General features: G+C 43.2%; 1 protein-coding gene across 5 annotated transcripts; it reads right to left on the reverse strand.

The window, feature by feature from the left end:
- Positions 1-1,828: 1,828 nt before the first annotated feature.
- Positions 1,829-27,867, reverse strand: aqp4 (aquaporin 4). Of its 5 annotated transcripts, none has more exons than XM_046334714.1 (5): positions 27,801-27,867; positions 11,393-11,873; positions 10,737-10,901; positions 4,784-4,864; positions 1,829-2,863 (listed from the first exon to the last, which is right to left on the reverse strand). In XM_046334714.1, exons 1-5 carry the CDS (start codon positions 27,833-27,835, stop codon positions 2,591-2,593), a joined length of 1,035 nt encoding a protein of 344 aa, XP_046190670.1. In that variant the 5' UTR covers positions 27,836-27,867; the 3' UTR covers positions 1,829-2,590. The 5 variants fall into 5 exon arrangements, with proteins under 5 accessions (XP_046190670.1, XP_046190671.1, XP_046190673.1 ...); XM_046334715.1 differs by having other exon boundaries at positions 11,393-11,804; positions 27,801-27,865; XM_046334717.1 differs by lacking the exon at positions 27,801-27,867 and adding an exon at positions 12,971-13,067 and having other exon boundaries at positions 11,393-11,804.
- Positions 27,868-27,932: the final 65 nt, after the last annotated feature.

The following is a 27,932-nucleotide window of genomic DNA, read 5'->3' on the forward strand; positions in this document are numbered from 1 at the left end:
CCGCTACAAGACCATGGTGCTTGCCTACGGAGCTGTGAGGGGAACGGCACCTCAGTACCTCCAGGCTCTGATCAGGCCCTACACCCAAACAAGGGCACTGCGTTCATCCACCTCTGGCCTGCTCGCCTCCCTACCACTGAGGAAGTACAGCTCCCGCTCAGCCCAGTCAAAACTGTTCGCTGCTCTGGCCCCCCAATGGTGGAACAAACTCCCTCACGACGCCAGGACAGCGGAGTCAATCACCACCTTCCGGAGACACCTGAAACCCCACCTCTTTAAGGAATACCTAGGATAGGATAAGTAATCCCTCTCACCCCCCTTTAAGATTTAGATGCACTATTGTAAAGTGACTGTTCCACTGGATGTCATAAGGTGAATGCACCAATTTGTAAGTCGCTCTGGATAAGAGCGTCTGCTAAATGACTTAAATGTAAATGTAAAATGTATTTCTGTAAAATGATGTGGCTCTCTGCAATATCACCGGATGTTTTTGGAACTAGTGGACGTAACGCATCAATGTATACTGAGATTTTTTAAATATCAATATGAACTTTATCAAACAAAACATACATGTATTATGTAACATGAAGTCCTATGAGTGTCATCTGATGAAGATCATCAAAGGTTAGTGATTCATTTTATCTCTATTTGTGCTTTTTGTGACTCCTCTCTTTGGCTGGAAAAATGTCAGAATTTTTCTGTAAGTTGGTGGTGACCTAACAATCATTTGTGGTGATTTCGATGTAAAGCCTATTTGAAATCGGACACTGTGGTGGGATTAACAACAAGACAACCTTTAAAACGGTATAAGATACACGTATGTCTGAGGAATTTTAATTATGAGATTTCTGTTGTTTTGAAGTTGGCGCCCTGCACTTTCACTGGCTGTTGTCATATCGATCCCGTTAACGGGACTGCAGCCCTAAGAAGTGTTTAAGAATGTGAAATGTCAGAATGTCAGTAGAGAGAATGATTTATTTCAGCGTTTATTTCTTTCATCACTTTCCCAGTGGGTAAGAAGTTTACATACACTCAATTAGTATTTGGTAGCATTACCTTTAAATTTTTAACTTGGGTCAAACGTTACGGGTAGTATTCCACAAGCTTCCCACAATAAGTCGAGTGAATTTTGGCCCATTCCTCATGGCAGAGCTGGTGTAACTGAGTAAGGCTTGTAAGGCCTCCTTACCCACACAGGCTTTTTCAGTTCTACCCACAAATTATCTATAGGAGTGAGGTCAGGGCTTTGTGATGGCCACACCAATATCTTGACTTTATTGTCCTTAGGCCATTTTGCCACAACTTTAGAAGTATGCTTGGGGTCATTGTCCATTTGGAAGACCCATTTGTGACCAAGCTTTAACTTCCTGACTGATGTCTTGAGAGTTTTTGCACCAAACTACGTTCATCTCTAGGAGACAGAACGCGTCTCGTTCCTGAGCGATATGACGGCTGTATGGTCCCATGGTGTTTATACTTGCGTACTATTGCTTGTACAGATGAACGTGGTACCTTCAGGCTTTTGGAAATTGCTCCCAATGATGAACCAGTCTTCTGGAGGTCTACAATCTTTTTTCTGAGGTCTTGGCTGATTTATTTTGATTTTCCCATGATGTCAAGCAAAGAGGCACTGAGTTTGAAGGTAGGCCTTGAAATAACATCCACAGGTACACCTCCAATTGACTCAAATTATGTCAATTAGCCTATCAGAGGCTTCTAAAGCCATGACAACATTTTCTGGAATTTTCCAAGCTGTTTAAAGGCACAGTCAACTCAGTGTATGTAAACTTCTGACCCACTGAAATTGGGATACAGTGAATTATAAGTTAAATAATCTGACTGTAAACAATTGTTGGAAAAATTACTTGTATCATGCACAAAGTAGATGTCATAACCGACTTGGCAAAACTATAGTATTTTAACAAGAAATTAGTGGAGTGGTTGAAATACGAGTTCTAATGGCTCCATCCAAAGTATGTAAACTTCTGACTTCAACTGTAGATCGTGATGTTTCTAAGGTGACTGTCATCAATGTGTTCAGAGAGTCCCTGGTTCAAGCCCAGGTTGGGGAGAGGCGAGGGATGAAAGCAACACTGTTACATACATATAAACTCATAAATTGTATTGTATATATTTTAGCTATTAAAGAAACATCTCATATAGATCATTCAGGCCATAAAGGATAATAAGAGAAAGAGAGGAGCACCCAGTTGAAAGGGTGCAGATTTGAACATGTACACTGAGAATGGAGGACCGCTGCTGTATGTTATCTAGGGGTTGGTCTGTGTTTGTGTCTATATTGCAAGTGTCTACATATAAAGTATGCTGTATGTGTGAAGTCTGTCTATAGAAGGCAAGTCTATTGTTGTGTCTATTGTCAGTCTACAGTCTTTGACTGTCAGTTTGCATAGCAAGTCAGTCTCCATAAGAGGTCAAGTCAGTCATAAGAGAAAGTCTTTAGGTCAGTCAGCATTAGAGATGTCAGTCCAGCAGAGATTAGTCTCTATAAGAGGTCAGTCTCTTTGAGGGGAGGGTATGGGTTAAGGGACTGTACAGTGGTCTGGTCTTTTCTCCCAGTGCACCTCACTAGTCATACAGAGGAGAGCACCTCCCCTGATGTCTCCCTCTCCCTCTCCTTCTGTTCAGCTCTCTCCACATCCATCACGGTGAAGGGGTGTTCTTTGGCCTGTTGGTCACGGTCTACCCTTAAGCTGCTCTGGACCTCTCGATATTTGGTGGAGGTGAAGCCAGTCTTGGAAAGGACCTCAGTATAACGTCTCTTCAGCTCAGGGTCGGGACAGAACAAGTACTCATACAGAGTTGCGGCTGTCACACCGCCCAGCACTGGGCCTACCCAGTACACCTGAGATGAGAGAGGGAGAACTATTAGTATACTGTATTTACCCGTGTGGGTATGTATGTGTCGGTGTGTGTGTCTATGGGTGCATCAGTATGAGAGCATAGCAGTGTGTTTGATGTATATGATGTACAGTATATCACAAAATTGAGTACACCCCTCACATTTGTGTAAATATTTGAGTATATATTTTCATGTGAACTGAATACTGAAGAAATGACACTTTGCTACAATGTAAAGTAGTGAGTGTACAGCTTGTATAACAGTGTAAATTTGCTGTCCCCTCAAAATTACTCAACACACAGCATTAATGTCTAATTTGTAAGTCGCTCTGGATAAGAGCGTCTGCTAAATGACTTAAATGTAATGTAAATGTAAACCGCTGGCAACAAAAGTGAGTACACCCCTAAGTGGAAATGTCCAAATTGGGCCCAATTAGCCATTATCCCTCCCCGGTGTCATGTGACTCGTTAGTGTTACAAGGTCTCAGGTGTGAATGGGGAGCAGGTGTGTTAAATTTGGTGTCATCGCTCTCACACTCCCTCATACTGACTGGTCACTGGAAGTTCAACATGGCACCTCATGGCAAAGAAATCTCTGAGGATCTGAAAAAAAGAATTGTTGCTCTACATAAAGATGGCCTGGGCTATAAGAAGATTGCCAAGACCCTGAAACTGAGCTGCAGCACGGTGGCCAAGACCATACAGCGGTTTAACTGGACAGGTTCCATTCAGAACAGGCCTCGCCATGGTCGACCAAAGAAGTTGAGTGTACGTGCTCAGCGTCATATCCAGAGGTTGTCTTTGGAAAATAGACGTATGAGTGCTGCCAGCATTGCTGCAGAGGTTGAAGGGGTGGGGGGTCAGCCTGTCAGTTCTAAGACCATACGCCGTACACTGCATCAAATTGGTCTGCATGGCTGTCGTCCCAGAAGGAAGCCTCTTCTAAAGATGATGCTCAAGAAAGGCCGTAAACAGTTTGCTGAAGACAAGCAGACTAAGGACATGGATTACTGGAACCATGTCCTGTTGTCTGATGAGACCAAGATAAACGTATTTGGTTCAGATGGTGTCAAGCGTGTGTGGGGGCAACCAGGTGAGGAGTACAAAGACAAGTGTGTCTTACCTACAGTCAAGCATGGTGGTGGGAGTGTCATGGTCTGGGGCTGCATGAGTGCTGCCGGCACTGGGGAGCTACAGTTCATAGAGGGAACCATGAATGCCAACATGTACTGTGATATACTGAAGCAGAGCATGATCCCCTCCCTTCGGAGACTGGGCTGCAGGGCAGTATTCCAACATGATAACGACCCCAAACACACCTCCAAGACGACCACTGCCTTGCTAAAGAAGCTGAGGGTAAAGGTGATGGACTGGCCAAGCATGTCTCCAGACCTAAACCCCATTGAGCATCTGTGGGGCATCCTCAAACGGAAGGTGGAGGAGTGGAGGAGTGGAAGAGGACTCCAGTGGCAACCTGTGAAGCTCTGGTGAACTCCATGCCCAAGAGGGTTAAGGCAGTGCTTTAAAATGGTGGTGGCCACACAAAATATTGACACTTTGGCCCAATTTGGACATTTTCACTTAGGGATGTACTCACTTTTGTTGCCAGCGGTTTAGACAGTAATGGCTGTGTGTTGAGTTATTTTGAGGGGACAGCAAATGTACACTGTTTATACAAGCTGTACACTCACTACTTTACATTGTAGCAACGTGTCATTTCTCCAGTGTTGTCACATGAAAAGATATACTCAAATATTTACAAAAATGTGAGGGGTGTACTCACTTTTGTGATATACTGTACATGAGTTAAGTTCTGAGACAGGATGTTTTTGGTTTTGTTTGAGTGATTGCACGTGGTTGTATATTCATGTGTGTAGTTTGTATATGGTTGTTTGTGCATTGTGTATCATTTGTTCTCTCTCACCCAGTGGTTCTCCCATCTCCAGGTGACCATGGCAGGTCCAAATGATCGAGCGGGGTTCATACTGGCACCAGTGAAGGGGATCTAAACAGAAGAGTATAGAGATATTACACAAATACACTATTTGATATATTCCAACCCGAGGACTAGTGTAGTTTCCCTGGTTAATTTGGCCCCATGTAGCAACATGGCCAGTTTGGCAACCCATCATGGATATCGGATGACCAGACTCTTACACTGGCTATGGCTAGGGTTGCAATGGAACATTCAGTAATTTTGGTAATTAACTGGCAATCAATGGTAATTTATAATAATAATAATATAATATAATAATAATTTATACTTGAACAACTTGTGTTATTCAAAATGTTTTCATATAGCATTCCGGTTTTGTATCTGTGTCCATATTGTCCATGAGTTTCTAGTGGATGGATAGACCATATGGTTCAAGGGGAAATCGCCATAGCAGGGCTCTAAAGTGCGACTAAATATTTTGATGCGACCTGAAGTTTTATTTTGGGAGCACTGGGACAATGAAAAAATAACCAAGATAATAATTATTGTAATCATCAGGCTACCCTGTACCGTTGTTTCCGAGTGATTTAGAGAAACAAGTGAGTGCAGATTTGTTTGTGTGAAGGTTGAATCCTTACTACAGAGAAAATGGCTTGCTTCTAGCCCAACAAGGTCAAAAGATCTGACCCATTTAACAGGTGTTGTGCTGAAAATCTCCCCCCTGCCAGAATCCCCCCCCCCCTCTAATTTCCTTAATTTTGTAGCTAGAGTCAAATACTTCCTGTGACACACATCAGAATCAAATACTTTCTATAGAACACACTTCACGTCAGCCATTTTCTCTGTAGTAAGGATTCAACCTTCACACAAACAAATCTGCACTCGCTAGGCAACCAAAATTAAATAATTAATGTATGTGTGTTATATTAAACATAGAGGAGGGAGTAAAATGTTGGCAATCAATAAACATTTCAGAACAACTATGGCTGAATTATTATCCTTACACTTTCAAAAATGCTAGTCGAAAAGGAGCAGTCAGAGCGTACAATCATGGCTATCCGAACAGCAGAGGACGAGGTCACATATGACCCAAAAAAGATCAATTTAACTTTTCATGATTTTTACTGCAAACTATATACCTCTGAGAGAAAACACACGGAGGCAGAACTCCACTCTTTCCTAATCTCGCTACCTAAACTATCAGAGACCGACCAAGAAGATCTCAACTCCCCCTTCACTCCTGAGGAGATCCTGGAGGCAATTACCTCCATGCCACCTAATAAGTCCCCAGGCCCAGATGGATTCCCCAGAGAGTTCTACAAAGCTTTTTGGCCCCAGCTCAGCCCTATCTTCATGCCAATGCTGGAGGAATTTTGCAAAACGGAATTCTCCCAGACTCAATGCACATAGCTCGCATTACAGTGTTGCTAAAAAAGGACAAGGACCCCCTATCCTGCTCGTCCTTCCGGCCCATAAGCTTGTTGGATTTCGACTATAAAATAATGACCAAATTGCTCGCCAAAAGACTAAACACTCTTCTTCCCAAAATAATAAAAGCGGACCAAACCGGATTTATTAGAGACAGATACTCTTCTGATAACATTCGCCATCTTTTTGATATTATTGATCAAGTAAACGCACAGAAGACCCCTGTCCTGCTGGCTTCACTGGATGCCGAGAAGGCGTTTGACAGGATGGAGTGGAGCTTTCTGTTTTCAGTCTTAGAAAAGTTCAATATGGGCCCAAATTTTATTAAATGGATCAAATCACTATACTCTCATCCCAATGTCATGGTGACTACCAATGGACTGAACTCTGACAGATTCCCTCTGGAACGGGGCACAAGACAAGGGTGCTCGCTGTCCCCGCTGCTCTGCTTGTTGGGGGCGGAGCCTCTGGCAGAGCGGATAAGGAGCAATCCAAATATTATGGGTGTTTCTGCAGGCGGCCTGCAGCACAAGATTTCACTTTACGCAGATGATGTCTTGCTCTACATATCCAACCCTGAGAAATCCCTCCCTCTCATTTTAGACACAATTGCTCAGTATGGCAAGTTTTCAGGTTATAAGATCAATTTGAACAAATCCACTGTCTGCCCTCTCAATATTACACTCACCAGCTCTATGAAGACACTTTGTCCTTTCCAATGGAAAACACAGGGTTTTCAATACCTCGGGATCTTCATAACACCACATCTGAATAGCCTTTTTAAGGAAAATTATCTTCCACTCCTGGATCGAATCAACAACGATCTCCAAACCTGGATCTCCCTCCCAATTAGCTTAGTAGGAAGAATTAATGTAATCCGTATGAACGTCCTCCTTAGACTGAACTACTTATTTCAGATGCTTCCATGCTATCTCCCAGTTTCCTTCTTCAAAACAACTAACCAAAGCATCACCAAATTTATATGGGGCAATAAAAAACCTAAGATCAAGTTTTCCACTCTATCGAAACCTGAATCTACGGGTGGTCTTGCCCTTCCCTCCCTTCAATTGTACTACTGGTCTGCCCAAATCCGCAACATGCTAACATGGATCACAAACAGACAAGAGTCAGACAATAATTATATTCATTAATAACTTTAGTGAAGTGGGCAACATAGCCAAAACCTTTGTGATTTACAGCACCCTACTAGCGTGGAGGGACTGTAAGAAACACCTGGGCATTTACTCCAAAATATGTTCTCACTCGCCTATAGTAGGCAACCCAGACTTGCCAAAAGCCCTGAGGGATGCCAACTTTAATCTTTGTCATACTCTAGGAATCAGGACCTTTTCAGACCTATATCATCAGAAAACCACTACACTGAAATCCTTTCAAGAGCTCTGCAGTGAATTCGATGTGCCAAGATCCCATTTTTTTTATATCTAAAGAATTAGACATGTAATTTCCTCATTTACCTCCAAGAAGAGGTTTAGAACTCAGTTGAATGAAGTTGAAACCCTTCTTGTCACAGCACAATCCATTAAAGGCTAAATATATTACATCTATAGACTCCTTTCTGAGAAAGGAAGCTCCTCCTTTACTCCTTTGAAAATAATCTGGGAAAAGGACCTTGGTCTGACTATCAGTGATGAGTTATGGGCGGAGGTTTGCGACAGGGTATACTGCTCCTCTACCAGTGTAAAAATGAAAGAATCTAATTACACATTTTTGTACAAATTGTATTATACTCCTTTGAGACTCCATAGAATGAAAACAGATATGACTCCTAACTGTAAAAGATGTACCTCTGAAAGTGGAACCTATATGCATGTATTTTGGAGCTGTAGGGAGATTGCCACATACTGCTGCACAGAAAATACTAGAGGTACAGTTTGATATGACCCTGTGTATCTATCTTCTTAATGCCCAGCAGGACTTTGTTCTTGATCCTGACAGAGAAAATTTGCTTATGATTATTACATACTTTGCTAAGAAATGTATTCTTCTATTGTGGGCCTCTAATACCCCTCCTACATTTAAAATGTGGATTGACCAGATTGTTGACTTTCTTCCTCTTGAAAAGCTCACTTATGACCTCCACAAGAGACATCCCAAGTTTGATAGACTCTGGTCTCCACTATTCAACTATATTTCAAACTGGACAGAGTGAACGGGGTGACTAGGGAAATGCGCAGATACATGTTGTGTAAGGTACTGTAAAACCTAAAAACGAATTATTGGCCCGTCGTCTCAGCGAATGCTTGAAATAGCTGATAAGAACCTTGATAGTGCTGCTGCAAGTGTTATATGGTTTTTTGTGTGTTTTTATTTTAATTTTGTTTTTGAGTACGCGTATGTATGTATGTATGTATGTATGTATGTATGTATGTATGTATGTATGTATGTATGTATGTATGTATGTATGTATGTATGTATGTATGTATGTATGTATGTATGTATGTATGTATGTATGTATGTATGTATGTATGTATGTATGTATGTATGTATGTATGTATGTATGTATGTATGTATGTATGTATGTATGTATGTATGTGTGTGTGTGTGTGTGTGTGTATATATGTATGTATGTACATATATATGCACCAAGGAAAATAAATAGATTAAGAAAAATAAATGTTTTTATTTGACTTTATCATTCATTTTAATTGTATTTTAATTTTTTCTTTTTTCAAATGTACTATTATTTTTTTACTTAAAAAAAAAAAAAATAAGCCTGTCACATCTGTGAATGTGGAATGTGTTTTGTTGGTTGATTGAAAAACAACAAGAGATGAATTTTAGCAAAGAGATTTATTTATAGACTAATACAAAATCGGTTGCGGATTTAGGTACGGGCAACATGACCAGCCGTGCGGGCGCCACATCTACTTGAAACAAATAGCCAAACCGAAAACTGCTTTCTGCTACTAAAATCAGTGAAATGTAGGCTAAACTAACAACAGAGTGAAGAGCAGAAATCTCAACTAGCAAGCAAGTCACAGCAATGAAGAACGCGAAGGGGGGATAATTCTTTCAGGGGGAGATTTTCAGCACAGCACCAGCGCAACATTTCTATCTTTCTATCGCAGGGATCACATTTTACGTTCAAAAACCATGTCCCGGTCTGTTCTAAAACTACTCGCGCGTCGACGTTGTGAACCATTTGTTTATACTTTCTTCAGTCATGTTACCTCATTGGCTAGCTAGCTCACAACCTGGTAACTTTAACCAGTATATCTAAACATTGGGGGGCACAGAAAGAAAGGAAAAGGAGATTTTAAAAAGGGGGGTCGTCACTAGTTACCACAACCACAAAGTCATAATTATACCTAAACCCTGTCTATTTCTACTATTTCTCTTCATAAGATCCGGTGTTAAATTTAACCATCAATGTAACCCTAACCTTAACCACACTGCTAACCGTATACCTAACCCTAACCTTAAATTAAGACCAAAAAGCGTTTGTTTTCATGCATTTTCATAATAAAGCCATTTTATTTTGTGGCTATGGTAACTAGTGTCAACAATATAGAAACCTAATATTCCACAAATGACATTGTAATTTCAATAAAACATTTTAGCTTTTATAATTTACAGTGTTACATATTAGTTTCTATGACACAACATGTGCTTCAAAAATAGCTAGAAACTCATATAGGACTCCACATCTAGTTTCCTACAACTCATCCGAACTTCCCTGGATCTGCACTTCATCTCTCCCTGTTACAATAAATATCTTGGTTCATTCATTCCTGTTTTCTGGTCTGAGTCTTGCTCTTGGGTTCCCCTGTGCTGCTCCGCCTAACACCCACACCCTGCAAAAAAATAAAAATAAGTCCCTTGCCGTTCATGAACTAACACTCACTTGACTTTTTCCTACTAGCACTGCCTTTGCTGATAGCTAATAGCTGAGTAATTTTAAGTCACTCGGGATAAGAGTGTCTGCTAAATTACAATAAATGTAAGTTAAAATGTAGCCTAATGAGAAAACACTCCAACTACTGTCTGTTTTGGTGCCAAAACATTTACTACAAAGACAAATTGACATTGTAAAATATATATTAGTGTGTAATAACATATTTCAAGCTGAAACACTCATGAATGGTATTCATTAAGTTGATGTTTTATATTTATGATTTACAGCTTTGTCATTACATGTTTTAATCATACTTGATTATTTTATATATTTTACATGTAACAAGGCCACACAGAGGGCCAGAGATAGACGCTTCGTGATAATCTGAAGTAGCTACCCAAAAATGGCCACTAGATGTCATGCGATAAAATTCCCCTTAACCTTGAAAACTACCAAAATTCTGATAGTTTACAGGTAAACTTGAAATGTTATCAGTAATATACCCTCCCTTTGCAACCCTAGCTATGGCTGAAAACAGGTTAGGGTTGAGGGCAGGGCTAGAGTTAGGTTTAGGTGTAGGGGTAATGTTAGGGTTGGTGTTCCTTGTTGACTGATGAAGTGTTGCTAACTATTTTGGCTACCTGAGGTACTACTCACAGCAAACAGGTGTCCAATGCAGACAGAGACGCCGATGGCCAGGGCAGCCGAGCCCTTCAGGTCGCTGCGTTTGGAGTCACAGGTGGCGAACACGGTGAAGACGAGCTCAAAGGTGATGAAGAATTCTATCACCAGAGCGTGACCCACGGAGATACTGGTGTTCACCTGGGGAGAGTCACATGACCTTGGTTAGCCAATAGGAGTGGATGTAATGCCTGTACAGAAGACATGAGGACAAGGTCCCAAATGGCACCCTATTTCCTAAACTTTCCGTGGAAAGGTTTCTACATGGAACCAAAAAGGGTTAAAGGATTCCCACTGGGCACACACTAGTTAAATCAACGTTGTTTCCAGGTAATTTCAATGAAACTACGTTGAACCAACGTGAAATAGACGTTGAATTGACGTCTGTGCCAACTGGATTAGTTTATGGGGCCAGCCAAATAACATATTTAAGCTCTAGATATAGCACCTTTTTTCAAAGTGTGTAGTTTCTCTCCAATGATGATGAAAACAGCTAATATACCCTATAATAAGTCAACAGAATTCGCTGTCAGACAAAAGACTCTACACACTCAACTTATATTCATTCTACACTTAAGACAACTATTTCAGTGACATTTAAAGTCCAGAGTCAGTCTCCCCCTCCTCCTTACTGATGTGATGCCCAACTCGCCCCTGACGGAGCCTGGAGTAACCCCGTAGAGCACAGCCGCCCCCACCACGGCCCCCAGACACTGGGCCAGCAGGTAAAACACAGCCTTTGCCAGGCTGAGTCTCCGGGTCACCACCATGGCAGTGGTCACCGCAGGGTTAATATGGGCACCGCTGATGTGTCCGAAGCACTGGACCAGGGTGGCAATACTGAGTCCGAAGCAAAGGGAGATGAGGACCAGGTCAGGGTGGGGTGGATGCTCCTCCTCAACCACCCAGTTGATGGTAGAACCCAGGCTGAGGAGCACGAAGATCATCATGGCCAGGAACTCTGCCCCGACGCAACGCCAAAACTCCTGCGTCCAGATCCCCTTGAAGGCAGCCATGAACCTGTCACTAGCGCAACACGCAGGCCTGGAAGGAAAAGAGATGGGTAGGCACTGTTCGGCACAGAAAGGAATCACACACCGGGACCAACACGTCCTGCAGAGAGGGAGAGAGGAAAGAGGATGTGGGAGATGATGAAGAAGAGGAGTGAGGGAGATAATGAGAGAGTGAGGGAGATAATGAGAGCGAGAGCGAGAGAGAGAGAGAGAGAGAGAGAGAGAGAGAGAGAGAGAGAGAGAGAGAGAGAGAGAGAGAGAGAGAGAGAGAGAGAGAGAGAGGAATGTAGAAATCAGGTGCCCTCCTGCTTCACTCACTTGGAGCAAGTCTTTCGAGTTCCTCTGCCATTCTAGCTCTAATTTGCGTGTAATTCCTATGGAAATGTGTTCCATTTGAGTGGCTCGCTCTGCGCACTCAACATTCCGGGAAGCACAAGATGGGAGAGAAGCAAGGGGGCAGAAGAGAGACGATGGGACAACAGAGATGATAAACAACCCCCACACCGAATGAGAATGAGAGGTGCAGACCAAAGCCTACCAAAATGGGCAGGACAGAGAACACAACAGAAAAAACAACTAAATAATACAACGCCATTTTCGTTATAAAAATAACCAAGGTTATATATTAGGCTGCAAAAGGGACACATTCTTTTATATTAATGTATGTGGTGAGAATAACTAATAATGCAGGTAGGCTGAAAATAAATCCATATCAGCAAGGAATTAATAGGTTACCCTATCAAACAAACTTAACGGAAAATCTATCAATAAACATCATATTTTTTACATTTTTACATTTAAGTCATTTAGCAGACGCTCTTATCCAGAGCGACTTACAAATTGGTGCATTCACCTTATGACATCGAGTGGAACAGTCACTTTACAATAGTGCATCTAGATCTTAAAGGGGGGGGGGGTGAGAGGGATTACTTATCCTAACCAATAGTATAGGCCATGAAAGACTAACTTACCGGCAACTTTCACTCTTTACAAAATATTAACGCGGGTATAATCTCCACTCAAATGTAATCCTATTTGTGATGGCATATTACCCACGAACTATAACCTAAGCTACATATAAAAACAAGTAAATCTAAAACTTAAACACTTTCAAAGCACATGCACCTGCCACAGACTCATGTCGGAGACATAACTATTGTAATCAAAACCGTCCTTGTACTCATTGTAACTACTTACGTGGGAATGGAGCTGTCTGGAGCTGTGGAGAAGTGCGTGTGAGTGAGTTTGGAAGTTTGGAAGCGACCTTGAAGGCAGTGGTGGAAAAAGTACCCAATTGTCACACTTGAGAAAAAAAAGTAAATATATCTTAATAGAAAATGATTCAATTGAAAGGGAAAGAGTAAAATTCTACTTGAGTAAAAGTCTAAAAATATTTGGTTTTAAATATACTTAAGTATCACAAGTAAATGTAATTGCACAAATATACTTAAGTATGAAAAGAAAAAAGTAAAAGTCTAAATAATTTCAAATTTCTTATATTAATCAAACCAGATGTCACAAATTGTATTTATTGTATTTACTGTTAGCCAGGGGCACACTCCAACACTCAGACATAATTTACAATGAAGCATTTGTGTTTAGTGAGTCAGCCAGATCAGAGGGAGTAGGGATGACCAGGGATGTTCTCTTGATAAGTGCAAATTTGGCAATTGACCTGTCCTGTTAAGCATTCCAAATGTAACACGTATTTTTGGGTGTCTGAGAAAATGTATGGATTAAAAAGTACATTATTTTGTTTTGTAATGTAGCGGAGTAAAAGTAAAAGTTACTAAAAATATATAAATAAAAAAGTAAAGTACAGATACCCACAAAAACTACTTAAATGGTATTTTTACTTAAGTATTTTACACCACTGCTTTAAGGATATTAATAAAGGTCTAACCACACATTTCCAACCCAGTCAGCCCTCGAGGTAGCCCTTGGTCATGACTCTGTTCCATTACATTACACACGAAGGCATCTTCTATACGGGGGCAGTGATGTTACGAGCCCAGACGCTAAGTCTGAAAAAAAACCTAGAGTCGATTGATGCACTTATACATCATAAGGTAAATTAATTTTAATATTGAATAGCTCCCTGTGTGTTTACGCTAGAGACTTGCCGTTTCTTGTTGTGGCTGCAGCTCAATGCCCTCTTTCCGCTGATATAACGTTTTCTACACAAGAGCATCCGGACAATACAATTATAATGAAACTGTCTGTAAGTTGTTCTGCGCTACAATGCACACAAGCTTCCAAAGGTAACCTAGTACCAGGCTGTAACATTTGCTAAAAGTGCACAGGGGGTCAAATGTGTCATAAATACGGTGACCAGACATGGGTCTAAAAATATATATATTTCTCCAGTTTTCTTATATCTCTCAGATATAGGACAGACAACCTCTTGGGGCTAGGGGGCAGAATTTTCACTTTTGGATAAATAGCGTGCCCAATTTCAACTTCCTGCTACTCATGCCAAGAATATAATATATGCATATTATTCATAGATTTGTATAGGAAACACTGTGAAGTTTCTCAAACTGTTTGAATCATGTCTGTGAGTATAACAGAACTTATGTAGCAGGCAAAACCCAGAGGGATTTTTTGTTCCCTGACTTGTTATTGCAAAGGCATATTTCTTAGGAACCTGTTTTCAGTTCCTACCACTTCCACTGGATGTCACCAGTCTTTGGAATTTGGTTGAGGTTATTCCTTTGTGCAATGAAGAAATAGGCCAACTAGGAACTGGGTACACTTTTGTGAGTTGCGCAAGACGTGAAAAGTGGCGCTGGTTTGTTTTCATTCCTGTATTGAACACAGATTGCCCCGTCTACAATTTTATTGATTATTAACGTTTAAAAATACCTAAAGTTTTATTACAAAAGTAGTTTGAAATATTTTGGCAAAGTTTATAGGCAACTTTTGAAATATTTTGTAGTGACGTTACGTTTTTTTGTAAGCTGTTTTTTTCTGGATCAAACGTGCTTTATAAATGGACATTTTAGATATATATGGACAGAATTAATCGAGTGCCAACAAAAGAAGCTCGTCAATGGTAATGCATGTTTATATTTTATTTCAGCGTTTTGTGTAGCGCCTACAGGGTTGAAATATGCTAACTCCTTTGTTTACTGCTGGTGCAGATGGTGCAGGCTATCAGATAATACTTTATTTTGCTTTCGCCGAAAAGCATTTTAAAAATCTGACATGTTGACTGGATTCACAACGAGTGTAGCTTTAATTGAGTATCTTACATGTGTGATTTAATGAAAGTTTGAATTTTATAGTATTTTATTTGAATCTGGCGCTCTGCATTTTCCCTGGCAATTGGCCAGTTGAGACATTTGTGTCCCGCCTATCCCTAACTAGTTTAAAATCCTTGTTCCTTTTGATTTAGTTTTTGACTCTCTGTTTACAAATGTGTTATTCAATGCATTTCTATGGGCTATAGCATTTGAGGCCAAAATCAATGTTTCATCAAATAATAATTACAAATATTTGTTTTATACCTAATTAAAATTATGCAAATGTTTTAGTTTTAGAGTTAATTTCATGCAAAAATCAATGGCCTTGACAACTACAAGTTTAGATAGCAGGCTGGTAGACTAACTTACCAACCTAAAACATTTTAGCTGGCATGGGCTAATTGTGTGACTATCAGTGAATTGACATAACAAGAGAAAAACTGTTGATGCACAATAGACCTACTGGACAGGGGTTTAACACACATGTCATGCAGTACGGTTTTTGGAGGCATTAGGACTTTAACTTTCATATCAGCGAGAAACCATTTTCAAAAAACAAAACGTTAAATTGATACACACCTTTATGGGGTCAGGGTTAGTGTTACCACATGGCCATATCTCCATGTTAAAGCGTGCTTTTACGGAAGACAGAGGGAAGACAGAGGGACCACCTGTGCCATTAGATATCTGCATGCTCCCAACACCTGTGTGTAATGACAGAATGCCCCCAGAAATGTTTTGTCACAGAAAAATACTGTTGGCTGCCACTGTGATAAAACACATCTATACACAGTATGTGCAAATGAGGTAGGATAAGGGAGGTAAGGCAATAAATGCAGAAGATGAATGTGCATGTAGAGATACTGGGGTGCAAAGGAGCAAGATAAATAAATACAGTATGGGGATGAGGTAGTTGGATGGGATAATTACAAATGAGCTATGTATAGGTGCAGTGATCTGTGAACTCCTCTGACAGCTGGTGCTTAAATCTAGTGAGGGAGATATGAGTCTCCTGCTTCAGTGATTTTTGCAGTTCGTTCCAGTCATTGGCAGCAGAGAACTGGAAGGAAAGGCGGCCAAAGGAAGAATTAGCTTTGGGGGTGACCAGTGAGATATATCTGCTGGAGCGCGTGCTACGGGTGGGTGCTGCTATGGTGACCAGTGAGCTGAGATAAGGCAGGGCTTTCCTTAGCAGAGACAGTAGATGACCTGGTGCCAGTGGGTTTGACGACAAGTGTGAAGCGAGGGCCAGCCAACGAGAGCGTACAGGTCGCAGTGGTGGGTAGTATATGGGGCTTTGGTGACAAAATGGATGGCACTGTTGTAAATGACATTACTGAAGTTGAGAATCGGTAGGATGGTCAGTTTTACGAGGGTATGTTTGGCAGCATGTGTGAAGGATGCTTTGTTGTGAAATAGGAAGCCGATTCTAGATATCATTTTGGATTGGAGATGCTTAATGTGAGTTTGTAAGGAGAGCTTACAGTCTAACCAGACACCTAGGTATTTATAGTTGTCCACAATAGTGATGCTGGACGGGCGGGCAGGTGCGGGCAGCGATCGGTTGAAGAGCAAGTTTACTTGCATTCAAGAGCAGTTGGAGGCCACGGAAGGAGAGTTGTATGGCACTGAAGCTTGTCTGGAGGTTAGTTAACAAAGTGTCCAATAAAGGCAAGAGGTATACAGAATGGCGTCGTCTGCGTAGAGGTGGATCAGAGAATCACCAGCAGCAAGAGTGACATCATTGATGAATACAGAGAAGAGAGTCGGCCCGAGAATTGAACCCTGTGGCACCCCCATAGAGACTGCCAGAGGTCTGGACAACAAGCCCTCCGATTTGACACACTGAATTCTATCAGAGAAGTAGTTGGTGAACCAGGCGAGGCAATATTTTGAGAAACCAAGGCTGTTGAGTCTGTCGATAAGAATGTGGTGATTGACAGTCAAAAGCTTTGGCCAGGTCGAAGAATACGGCTGCAGAGTAATTTCTCTTATCGATGGCGGTTATGATATTGTTTTGGACCTTGAGCGTGGCTGAGGTGCACCCATGACCAGCTCTGAAACCAGATTGCATAGCGGAGAAGGTACGGTGGGATTCAAAATGGTCGGTAATCTGTTTGTTAAGCTGGTTTTCGAAGGCCTTAGAAAGGCAGGGTAGGATAAATATAGGTCTGTAGCAGTTTGGGTCTAGAGTGTCCCCCTTTGAAGAGGGGGATGACTGTGGCAGCTTTCCAATCTTTGGGAATCTCAGAGGATACGAAAGAGAGGCTGAACAGGTTAGTAATAGGGGTTGCAACAATTTCAGCAGATCATTTTAGAAAGAGAGCGTTCAGATTGTCTATCCCCGCTGATTTGTAGGGGTCCAGATTTTGCACCTGAAGGAGAAATGGGAAGGCTTGGGTGAGTTTTGGGAAAGTTGCTGTGGGGGGTGGAGGGCCGTTGATCGGGGTAGGGGTAGCCAGGTGGAAAGCATGGCCAGCTATAGAAAAAAGCTGATTGAAATTCTCAAATATCTTGGATTTATCGGTGGTGACAGTGTTTCCTAGCCTCAGTGCAGTGGGCAGCTGGGAGGAGGTGCTCTTATTCTCCATGGACTTTACATTGTCCCAGAACTTTTTTGAGTTTCTGCTACAGGATTCAAATTTCTGATTGAAAAAGCTAGCCTTAGCGTTCCTAACTTCCCTGAAAAGTTGCATATCACGGGGGCTATTCGATGCTAATGCAGAACGCCACAGGATGTTTTTGGGCTGGTCAAGAGCAGTCAGGTCTGGAGAGAACCAAGGGCTATATCTGTTCCTGGTTCTACATTTTTTGAGTGGGGCATGCTTATTTAAGATGGTGAGGTAGGCACTTTTAAAGAATGAACAGGCATCCTCTACTGACCGGATGAGGTCAATATCCTTACAGGATACCCTGGCCAGGTCGATTAGAAACACCTGCTTGCTGAATTATTTTAGGGAGCGTTTGACAGTGATGAGGGGTGGTCGTTTGACCGCAGACCCGTTATGGATGCAGGCAATGAGGCAGTGATCGCTGAGATCTTTGTTGAAAACAGCAGAGGTGTATTTGGAGGGCAAGTTGGTAAGGATGATATCTATGAGGGTGCCCGTGATTACAGATTTGGGGTTGTACCTGGTGGGTAAATTGATAATTTGTGTGAGATTGAGGGCATCAAGCTTAGATTGTAGGATGGCCGGGGTGTTAAGCATGTCCCAGTTTAGGTCACCTAGCTGCACGAGCTCTGAAGATAGATGGGCGGCAATCAATTCACATATGGTGTCCAGGGAACAACTGGGGCAGAGGGTGGTCTATAACTAAAGAAACAACTGGCCTAATGAAACAACAACCATACAATACACCAATTGTTTCTAAATACTATTACATTTGGGTCATTTAGCAGATGCTCTAATCCAGAGTAATGTACAGTAGTGAGTGCCTAAATTTTCATACTGGTTCCCTGTAGTAATTGAACCCACAGCCCTGGTGTTGTAAGTGGCATGCTCTTTTAACTGAGCTAAACGGGACTAGAATGTTTGTAAACTATTTTGACTGTCTTTACACGAGCAGCTCAATTCTTATATATTTTTTAAACACTAATTGTTCTTATAAAAAAACAACATTTATTTAACTAGGCAAGTCAGATATGTGGTCCTTCTGTAGCTCAGTTGGTAGAGCACAAGGGTAGTGGGTTCGATTTACGTAGAATGTATGCACACATGACTGTAACGCTTTGGATAAAAGCGTCTGCTAAATGGCATATATTATATTATTATTATTATTATATTATTATATATTATTATTATATTATTATTATATTATTATATTAGATATGAACAAATTCTTATTTACAATGCCAGCCTACCAAAAGGCAAATGGCTTCCTGTGCGTATGGGGGCTGGGTTTAAAAATCTAAATACATTAAATAAAAATATAGGACAAAACACACATCATGACAAGAGAGACAGCACAACACTACATACAGAGAGACCTAAGACAACAACATAGCATGGCTGCAACACAGAATGGTAGCAACACAACATGACAACAACATGGTAGCAACACAAAATGGCAGCAGCACAACATGGTAGCAGCACAAAACAGGGTACGAACATTATTGGGCACAGACAACAGCACAAAGGGCAAGAAGGTAGAGACAGCAATACAACAAACAGACACAACTGTCAGTAAGAGTGTCCATGATTGAGTCTTTGAATTAAGACATTGAGATAAAACTGTCCAGTTTGAATGTTTGTTGCAGCTCGTTCTAGTCGCTAGCTGCAGCGAACTGAAAAGACGAGCGACCCAGGGATGTGTGTGCTTTGGGGACCTTTAACAGAATATGACTGGCAGAACGGTGTTGTATGTGGCGGATGAGGGCTGCAGTACATTTTTCAGATAGGGGGGAATGAGGCCTAAGAGGCATACAGAGAGGACCAGGGTATACAGAGATGACCAGATGACCAGTATAGAGTGCAGTGATGTGTCCTATAAGGAGCATTGGTGGCTAATCTGATGGCCAAATGGCAAAGAACATCTAGCCGCTCGAGAGCACCCTGACCTGCTGATCTATAAATTACATCTCCGTAATCTAGCATGGGTAGGATGGTCATCTGACTCAGTATTAGTTTGGCAGCTGGGGTGAAAGAGGAGCGATTATGATAGAGGAAACCAAGTCTAGGTTTAACTTTAGCCTGCAGCTTTGATATGTGCTGAGAAAAGGACAGTGCACAGTACAGTCTAGCAGTCTAACCATACTCCCAAGTACTTGTATGAGGTGACTACTTCAAGCTCTAAACCCTCAGAGGTAGTAATCAAACCTGTGGGGAGAGGGGCATTCTTCTTACCAAACCGCATGACCTTTGTTTTGGAGGTGTTCAGAACAAGGTTAAGGGCAGAGAAATCTTTGTTGTAGAGCGTTTAACACAAAATCTGGAGAGAGGCCACCTGAGTATAAGACTGTATCTGTTATGCAGGTGAATGAGGACCCAAAAGCGACTTGGCGAAAACAGAGTCTTTAATCCAGTTTAAGGAAATAGCAATACTCCTAGACAAATCGGAGCGGTAAATAAAGCATAAAAACAATATCACTCGTAATCACGAGAACTGACTGGAGACTCGATAATAAACTGCAGGTTGCCTCGGGAAGGCACTTGACCGTAGCAGACTCAGACACCTGCTCACCACGCAGCATCTGAGGGAAACACGACACGACAGGGCGATACAAAGACACAGCACGGTGAACAATATACAAGGATCCGACAGGGCAGAAACGGAAAACAAGGGGAGAAATAGGGACTCTAATCAGGGGAAAAGATAGGGAACAGGTGTGGGAAGACTAAATGATTGATTAGGGGAATAGGAACAGCTGGGAGCAGGAACGGAACGACAGAGAGAAGAGAGAGAGGGAGGGAGAGAGAAAAAGGGGAACGAACCTAAAAAGACCAGCAGGGGGAAAACGAACAGAAGGAAAAGCAAAATGACAAGACAATATAAGACAAAACATGACAGTACCCCCCCACTCACCGAACGCCTCCTGGCGCACTCGAGGAGGAATCCTGGCGGCAACGGAGGAAATCATCAATAAGTGAACGGTCCAGCACGTCCCGAGACGGAACCCAACTCCTCTCCTCAGGACCGTAACCCTCCCAATCCACTAAGTATTGGTGACCCCGTCCCCGAGAACGCATGTCCATGATCCTACGTACCTTGTAAATAGGTGCGCTCTCGACAAGGACGGGAGGGGGGAGGGAAGACGAACGGGGGTGCGAAGAAAGGGCTTGACACAGGAGACATGGAAGACAGGATGGACGCGACGAAGATGTCGCGGAAGAAGCAGTCGCACAGCGACAGGATTGACGACCTGGGAGACACGGAACGGACCAATGAACCGTGGAGTCAACTTACGAGAAGCTGTCGTAAGAGGAAGGTTGCGAGTGGAAAGCCACACTCTCTGGCCGCAACAATACCTTGGACTTTTAATCCTACGTTTATTGGCGGCTCTCACAGTCTGTGCCCTGTAACGGCAAAGTGCAGACCTCACCCTCCTCCAGGTGCGCTCACAACGTTGGACAAACGCTTGAGCGGAGGGAACACTGGACTCGGCAAGCTGGGATGAGAACAGAGGAGGCTGGTAACCCAGACTACTCTGAAACGGAGATAACCCGGTAGCAGACGAAGGAAGCGAGTTGTGAGCGTATTCTGCCCAGGGGAGCTGTTCTGCCCAAGACGCAGGGTTTCTGAAAGAAAGGCTGCGTAGTATGCGACCAATCGTCTGATTGGCCCTCTCTGCTTGACCGTTAGACTGGGGATGAAACCCGGAAGAGAGACTGACGGACGCACCAATCAAACGACAGAACTCCCTCCAAAACTGTGACGTGAATTGCGGACCTCTGTCTGAAACGGCGTCTAACGGGAGGCCATGAATTCTGAACACATTCTCGATGATGATTTGTGCCGTCTCCTTAGCGGAAGGAAGTTTAGCGAGAGGAATGAAATGTGCCGCCTTAGAGAACCTATCGACAACCGTAAGAATCACAGTCTTCCCCGCAGACAAAGGCAGACCGGTAATGAAGTCTAGGGCGATGTGAGACCATGGTCGAGAAGGAATGGGGAGTGGTCTGAGACGACCGGCAGGAGGAGAGTTACCTGACTTAGTCTGCGCGCAGTCCGAACAAGCAGCCACGAAACGGCGCGTGTCACGCTCCTGAGTCGGCCACCAAAAGCGCTGGCGAATAGAAGCAAGAGTGCCTCGAACACCGGGATGACCAGCTAACTTGGCAGAGTGAGCCCACTGAAGAACAGCCAGACGAGTGGAAACAGGAACGAAAAGAAGGTTACTAGGACAAGCGCGCGGCGATGCAGTGTGCGTGAGTGCTTGCTTAACCTGTCTTTCAATTCCCCAGACTGTCAACCCGACAACACGCCCATAAGGAAGAATCCCCTCGGGATCAGTAGAAGCCACAGAAGAACTAAAAAGACGGGATAAGGCATCAGGCTTGGTGTTCTTGCTACCCGGATGGTAAGAAATCACAAACTCGAAACGAGCGAAAAATAACGCCCAACGAGCTTGACGAGCATTAAGTCGTTTGGCAGAACGGATGTACTCAAGGTTCTTATGGTCTGTCCAAACGACAAAAGGAACAGTCGCCCCCTCCAACCACTGTCGCCATTCGCCTAGGGCTAAGCGGATGGCGAGCAGTTCGCGGTTACCCACATCATAGTTGCGTTCAGATGGCGACAGGCGATGAGAAAAATAAGCGCAAGGATGAACCTTATCGTCAGACTGGAAGCGCTGGGATAGAATGGCTCCCACGTCTACCTCTGAAGCGTCAACCTCGACAATGAATTGTCTAGTGACGTCAGGAGTAACGAGGATAGGAGCGGACGTAAAACGTTCTTTTAGAAGATCAAAAGCTCCCTGGGCGGAACCGGACCACTTAAAACACGTCTTGACAGAAGTAAGAGCTGTGAGAGGGGCAGCAACTTGACCGAAATTACGAATGAAACGCCGATAGAAATTAGCGAAACCTAGAAAGCGCTGCAAATCGACACGTGACCTTGGAACGGGCCACTCACTGACAGCTTGGACCTTAGCGGAATCCATCTGAATGCCTTCAGCGGAAATAACGGAACCGAGAAAAGTAACGGAGGAGACATGAAAAGAGCACTTCTCAGCCTTCACGTAGAGACAATTCTCTAAAAGGCGCTGGAGAACACGTCGAACGTGCTGAACATGAATCTCGAGTGACGGTGAAAAAATCAGGATATCGTCAAGGTAGACAAAAACAAAGATGTTCAGCATGTCTCTCAGAACATCATTAACTAATGCCTGAAAAACAGCTGGCGCATTGGCGAGACCAAACGGCAGAACCCGGTACTCAAAATGCCCTAACGGAGTGTTAAACGCCGTTTTCCACTCGTCCCCCTCTCTGATGCGCACGAGATGGTAAGCGTTACGAAGGTCCAACTTAGTAAAGCACCTGGCTCCCTGCAGAATCTCGAAGGCTGATGACATAAGGGGAAGCGGATAACGATTCTTAACCGTTATGTCATTCAGCCCTCGATAATCCACGCAGGGGCGCAGAGTACCGTCCTTTTTCTTAACAAAAAAGAACCCCGCCCCGGCCGGAGAGGAAGAAGGCACTATGGTACCGGCGTCAAGAGACACAGACAAATAATCCTCGAGAGCCTTACGTTCGGGAGCTGACAGAGAGTATAGTCTACCCCGAGGAGGAGTGGTCCCCGGAAGGAGATCAATACTACAATCATACGACCGGTGAGGAGGAAGGGAGTTGGCTCGGGACCGACTGAAGACCGTGCGCAGATCATGATATTCCTCCGGCAATCCTGTCAAATCGCCAGGTTCCTCCTGAGAAGTGGGGACAGAAGAAATGGGAGGGATGGCAGACATTAAACACTTCACATGACAAGAAACGTTCCAGGATAGGATAGAATTACTAGACCAATTAATAGAAGGATTATGACATACTAGCCAGGGATGACCCAAAACAACAGGTGTAAAAGGTGAACGAAAAATCAAAAAAGAAATAGTCTCACTGTGGTTACCAGATACTGTGAGGGTTAAAGGTAGTGTCTCAAATCTGATACTGGGAAGATGACTACCATCTAAGGCGAACATGGGCGTAGGCTTGTCTAACTGTCTGAAAGGAATGTCATGTTTCCGAGCCCATGCTTCGTCCATGAAACAACCCTCAGCCCCAGAGTCTATCAAGGCACTGCATGTAGCACCCGAACCGGTCCAGCGTAGATGGACCGACATAGTAGTACAGGATCTAGATGGAGAGACCTGAGTAGTAGCGCTCACCAGTAGCCCTCCGCTTACTGATGAGCTCTGGCTTTACTGGACATGACTTGACAAAATGTCCATCAAATCCATAATAGAGGCACAGGCGGTTGGTGATCCTCCGTTCCCTCTCCTTAGTCGAGATGCGAATACCTCCCAGCTGCATGGGCTCAGTCTCTGAGCCAGAGGAGGGAGATGGTTGCGATGCGGAGCAGGGAAACACCGTTGACGCGAGCTCTCTTCCACGAGCTTGGTGGAGAAGATCTACCCGTCGTTCTATGCGGATGGCGAGAGCAATCAAAGAGTCCACACTGGAAGGAACCTCCCGGGAGAGAATCTCATCTTTGACCACTGCGTGGAGTCCCTCCAGAAAACGAGCGAGCAGCGCCGGCTCGTTCCAGTCACTAGAGGCAGCAAGAGTGCGAAACTCTATAGAGTAGTCCGTTATGGATCGATCACCTTGGCATAGGGAAGCCAGGGCCCTAGAAGCCTCCCTACCAAAAACTGAACGGTCAAAAACCCGAATCATCTCCTCTTTAAAGTTCTGGTAATTGTTTGAACAATCAGCCCTTGCCTCCCAGATAGCTGTGCCCCACTCTCGAGCCCGGCCAGTAAGGAGTGAAATGACGTAAGCAACCCGAGCTCTCTCTCTAGAGTATGTGTTGGGTTGGAGAGAGAACACAATATCACACTGGGTGAGAAAGGAGCGGCACTCCTTGGGCTGCCCGGAGTAGCAAGGTGGGTTATTAACCCTAGGTTCCGGAGGCTCGGCAGACCAGGAAGTAACAGGTGGCACGAGACGAAGACTCTGGAACTGTCCAGAGAGGTCGGAAACCTGAGCGGCCAGGTTCTCCATGGCATGACGAGCAGCAGACAATTCCTGCTCGTGTCTGCCGAGCATGGCTCCTTGGATCTCGACGGCAGTGTTACGAGCGTCTGTAGTCGCTGGGTCCATTCTTTGGTCGGATCCTTCTGTTATGCAGGTGAATGAGGACCCAAAAGCGACTTGGCGAAAACAGAGTCTTTAATCCAGTTTAAGGAAATAGCAATACTCCTAGACAAATCGGAGCGGTAAATAAAGCATAAAAACAATATCACTCGTAATCACGAGAACTGACTGGAGACTCGATAATAAACTGCAGGTTGCCTCGGGAAGGCACTTGACCGTAGCAGACTCAGACACCTGCTCACCACGCAGCATCTGAGGGAAACACGACACGACAGGGCGATACAAAGACACAGCACGGTGAACAATATACAAGGATCCGACAGGGCAGAAACGGAAAACAAGGGGAGAAATAGGGACTCTAATCAGGGGAAAAGATAGGGAACAGGTGTGGGAAGACTAAATGATTGATTAGGGGAATAGGAACAGCTGGGAGCAGGAACGGAACGACAGAGAGAAGAGAGAGAGGGAGGGAGAGAGAAAAAGGGGAACGAACCTAAAAAGACCAGCAGGGGGAAAACGAACAGAAGGAAAAGCAAAATGACAAGACAATATAAGACAAAACATGACAGTATCATCTGCATATAAATGGATGAGAGAGCTTCCTACTGCCTGAGCTATGTTGTTGATGTAAATTGAGAAGAGCATAGGAACTAGGATCGAGCCTCGGGGTACACCCTTGGTGACAGTCAGTGGCTGAGACAGCAGATGTTTTGACTTTATACACTGCACTCATTGAGAGAGGTGGTTAGCATACCAGGCCAAAGACCCCTTAGAGACACTGTTACTCCTTAGCTGGCCCACAGGAATGGAATGGTCTACCGTATCAAAAGCTTTGGTCAAGCCAAAAAAAATAGCAGCACACATTGCTTAGATTCAAGGGCAATGATGACATCATTGAGGACCTTTAAGGTTGCAGTGACAAAGCCATAACCTGAGCGGAAACCAGATTGCATACCAGAGAGAATACTATAGACATCAAGAAAGCCAGTCAGTTTATCATTGACAAGTTTTTCCAACACTTTTGATAAACAGGGCAAGTTAGAAATAGGCCTATAACAGTTAGGATCAGTTTGATCTCCCCTTTAAAGAAAGGACCTTCCAAGCAATGGGAACCTCCCCAGAGAGGAGATACAGGTTAAAAAAGGTCTGGGATAGGCTTGGTGATGATAGAGGCAGCAACTTTGATGAAGGAAGGGTCTAAGCCATCTGATCCAGATGCTTTTTGGGGGTCAAGTTTAAGGAGCTCCTTTAGCACTTCGGAATCAGTGACTGCCTGCAGGGAGAAACTTTGTAGCGGGGCAAGGGAAAAAGAGGGAGAAGTATTGGGGATAGTCACATTAGAAAGCGTGGGAGATGAGGAAATATTGGACGGCAAGCAGGCATGGCTGAGTCAAATAGGAATCCTGACTCTATGAAGTGGTGATTAAAGAGCTCAGCCATGTGCTTCTTGTCAGTAACAATCACATCATCAACTTTAAAGGACATGTGCAGCTGTGAGGAGGAGGGTTTATATTCTCCAGGTCTTTAACCATTTCCCAGAACTTTTTGGGGTTAGACCCACGGAGAGAGAACTGCTCCTTAAAGTAACTAACTTTGGCCTTCCGTATAGCCTGAGGGCACTTATTTCTCATTTGCCTGAAAGAGAGCCAGCCAGCCTGAGCATGCGTGTGCCGAGCCTTTCACCAAATGCAATATTTGAGGTGGAGTAACTCTGCAAGATCACGGTCGAACCTGTGGCTGAACCTGTTTCTAATTCTAATTTTCTTTATGGGGTGTGTTTGTTAACAATATTACTGAAAATATAAAAAAGAAGGTCCAAGCGTCTTCGACAGAGGGGTCAAGCTGATTCTATACCAATTTATAGAGGCCAGGTCATGAAGGAAGGATTGCTCATGAAAGTTTTAAATCAGGACAGGTCATTTCACTGAGCAGCCATTACGAACACAGGCTGTAAAACAGTGATCGCTAAGGTCATTACAGAAAACACCAGACTGATACCTATGAGGATTATTTTTGAGGATAACATTTCCTGGGTGTTTGGAGTCATAATTTGTGGAATTGGTAATAATGTGAGAAAGATTTAGGGAGTCCCATTGCTTTAGGACGTTTGACCAATCAGATTAGCTCTGTAAAAAAGCTGACGTGAAAAGATTTGATGTGATTGGTCAAAAGAGCAATTAGTGGAACCAATGTTAGAATTGGGCTGCCTGTGTAAACACAGCCAATGGGTTGCCATTTGTGACGCAAGGTAACAACCTAAAACCACCACAATAAGCCTAATGAATCAACAAATAAAGATGCCAATTATAGGGTAGGCTAATTAGGGTTGCCATTGCTATGGCAGCAGTATGACAGCAGGTAAAGCATAACTCGAAGTGATAGGTGCATTAGGCTAGATGTCATAAAGCGTGCAACAAGTGGCATATTTGTCCATATTCAATATGTACTCATATATAGATTTTTAAAATAATTAACCATAAATCCTTCAATCAAATTAATATAATTCATGTTTATTTTTAATTGCAAGACTATTTCGATTGAGGGACACATAGGCTTCTTCTCAAGAAATTCATATTGTACCAAGAGATCAGAATTGTTCATAATTGACTAACATTGAGCAACCATACATTGTCCTTCAAATGTATAACAAAATTATATTTACACCAAAAGCAAATAACATTTTCATTGGAATGTAGCCTATTCTAACGGGTGTAAAAATAAATACAAATAAAAACATTCAAAGGAACACACTGTCAAATTCCTCTGACTCGTGATACAAAGTTGCAATCAAAGCTTCACAAACACTGTATTAGGCCTTTATCTCAGACAGACCAATCATCAAACACACCAGACAAGCCCACTTAAATAATTATATATATTTTTTAAAATCTGAAATGCACCATACCAAAAAAGTATCGAGATAATCAACCCAAGGTGATGCATGGAAACATCATATAATAACATGTTAACCTGTAAAAACCCGTTCCCAAACACTAGCATTCCCATGACGCACCGTTCCACCCTACTCACCTCAGGGGCTCTGCTGTCCCGCTCTCAGTTGTCATACCTTGCGATGCAGCCGACCCCCGGTAGTGTGTGTGTGTGTGTGTGACTTTATAGGTTGGTCTATGTTGTGTGTTCTCCCCATCCCTTTGGCTCCTC

The sequence above is a fragment of the Oncorhynchus gorbuscha genome, unplaced genomic scaffold, assembly GCF_021184085.1.
Source record: "Oncorhynchus gorbuscha isolate QuinsamMale2020 ecotype Even-year unplaced genomic scaffold, OgorEven_v1.0 Un_scaffold_9:::fragment_6:::debris, whole genome shotgun sequence".
NCBI lineage: Eukaryota > Metazoa > Chordata > Actinopteri > Salmoniformes > Salmonidae > Oncorhynchus > Oncorhynchus gorbuscha.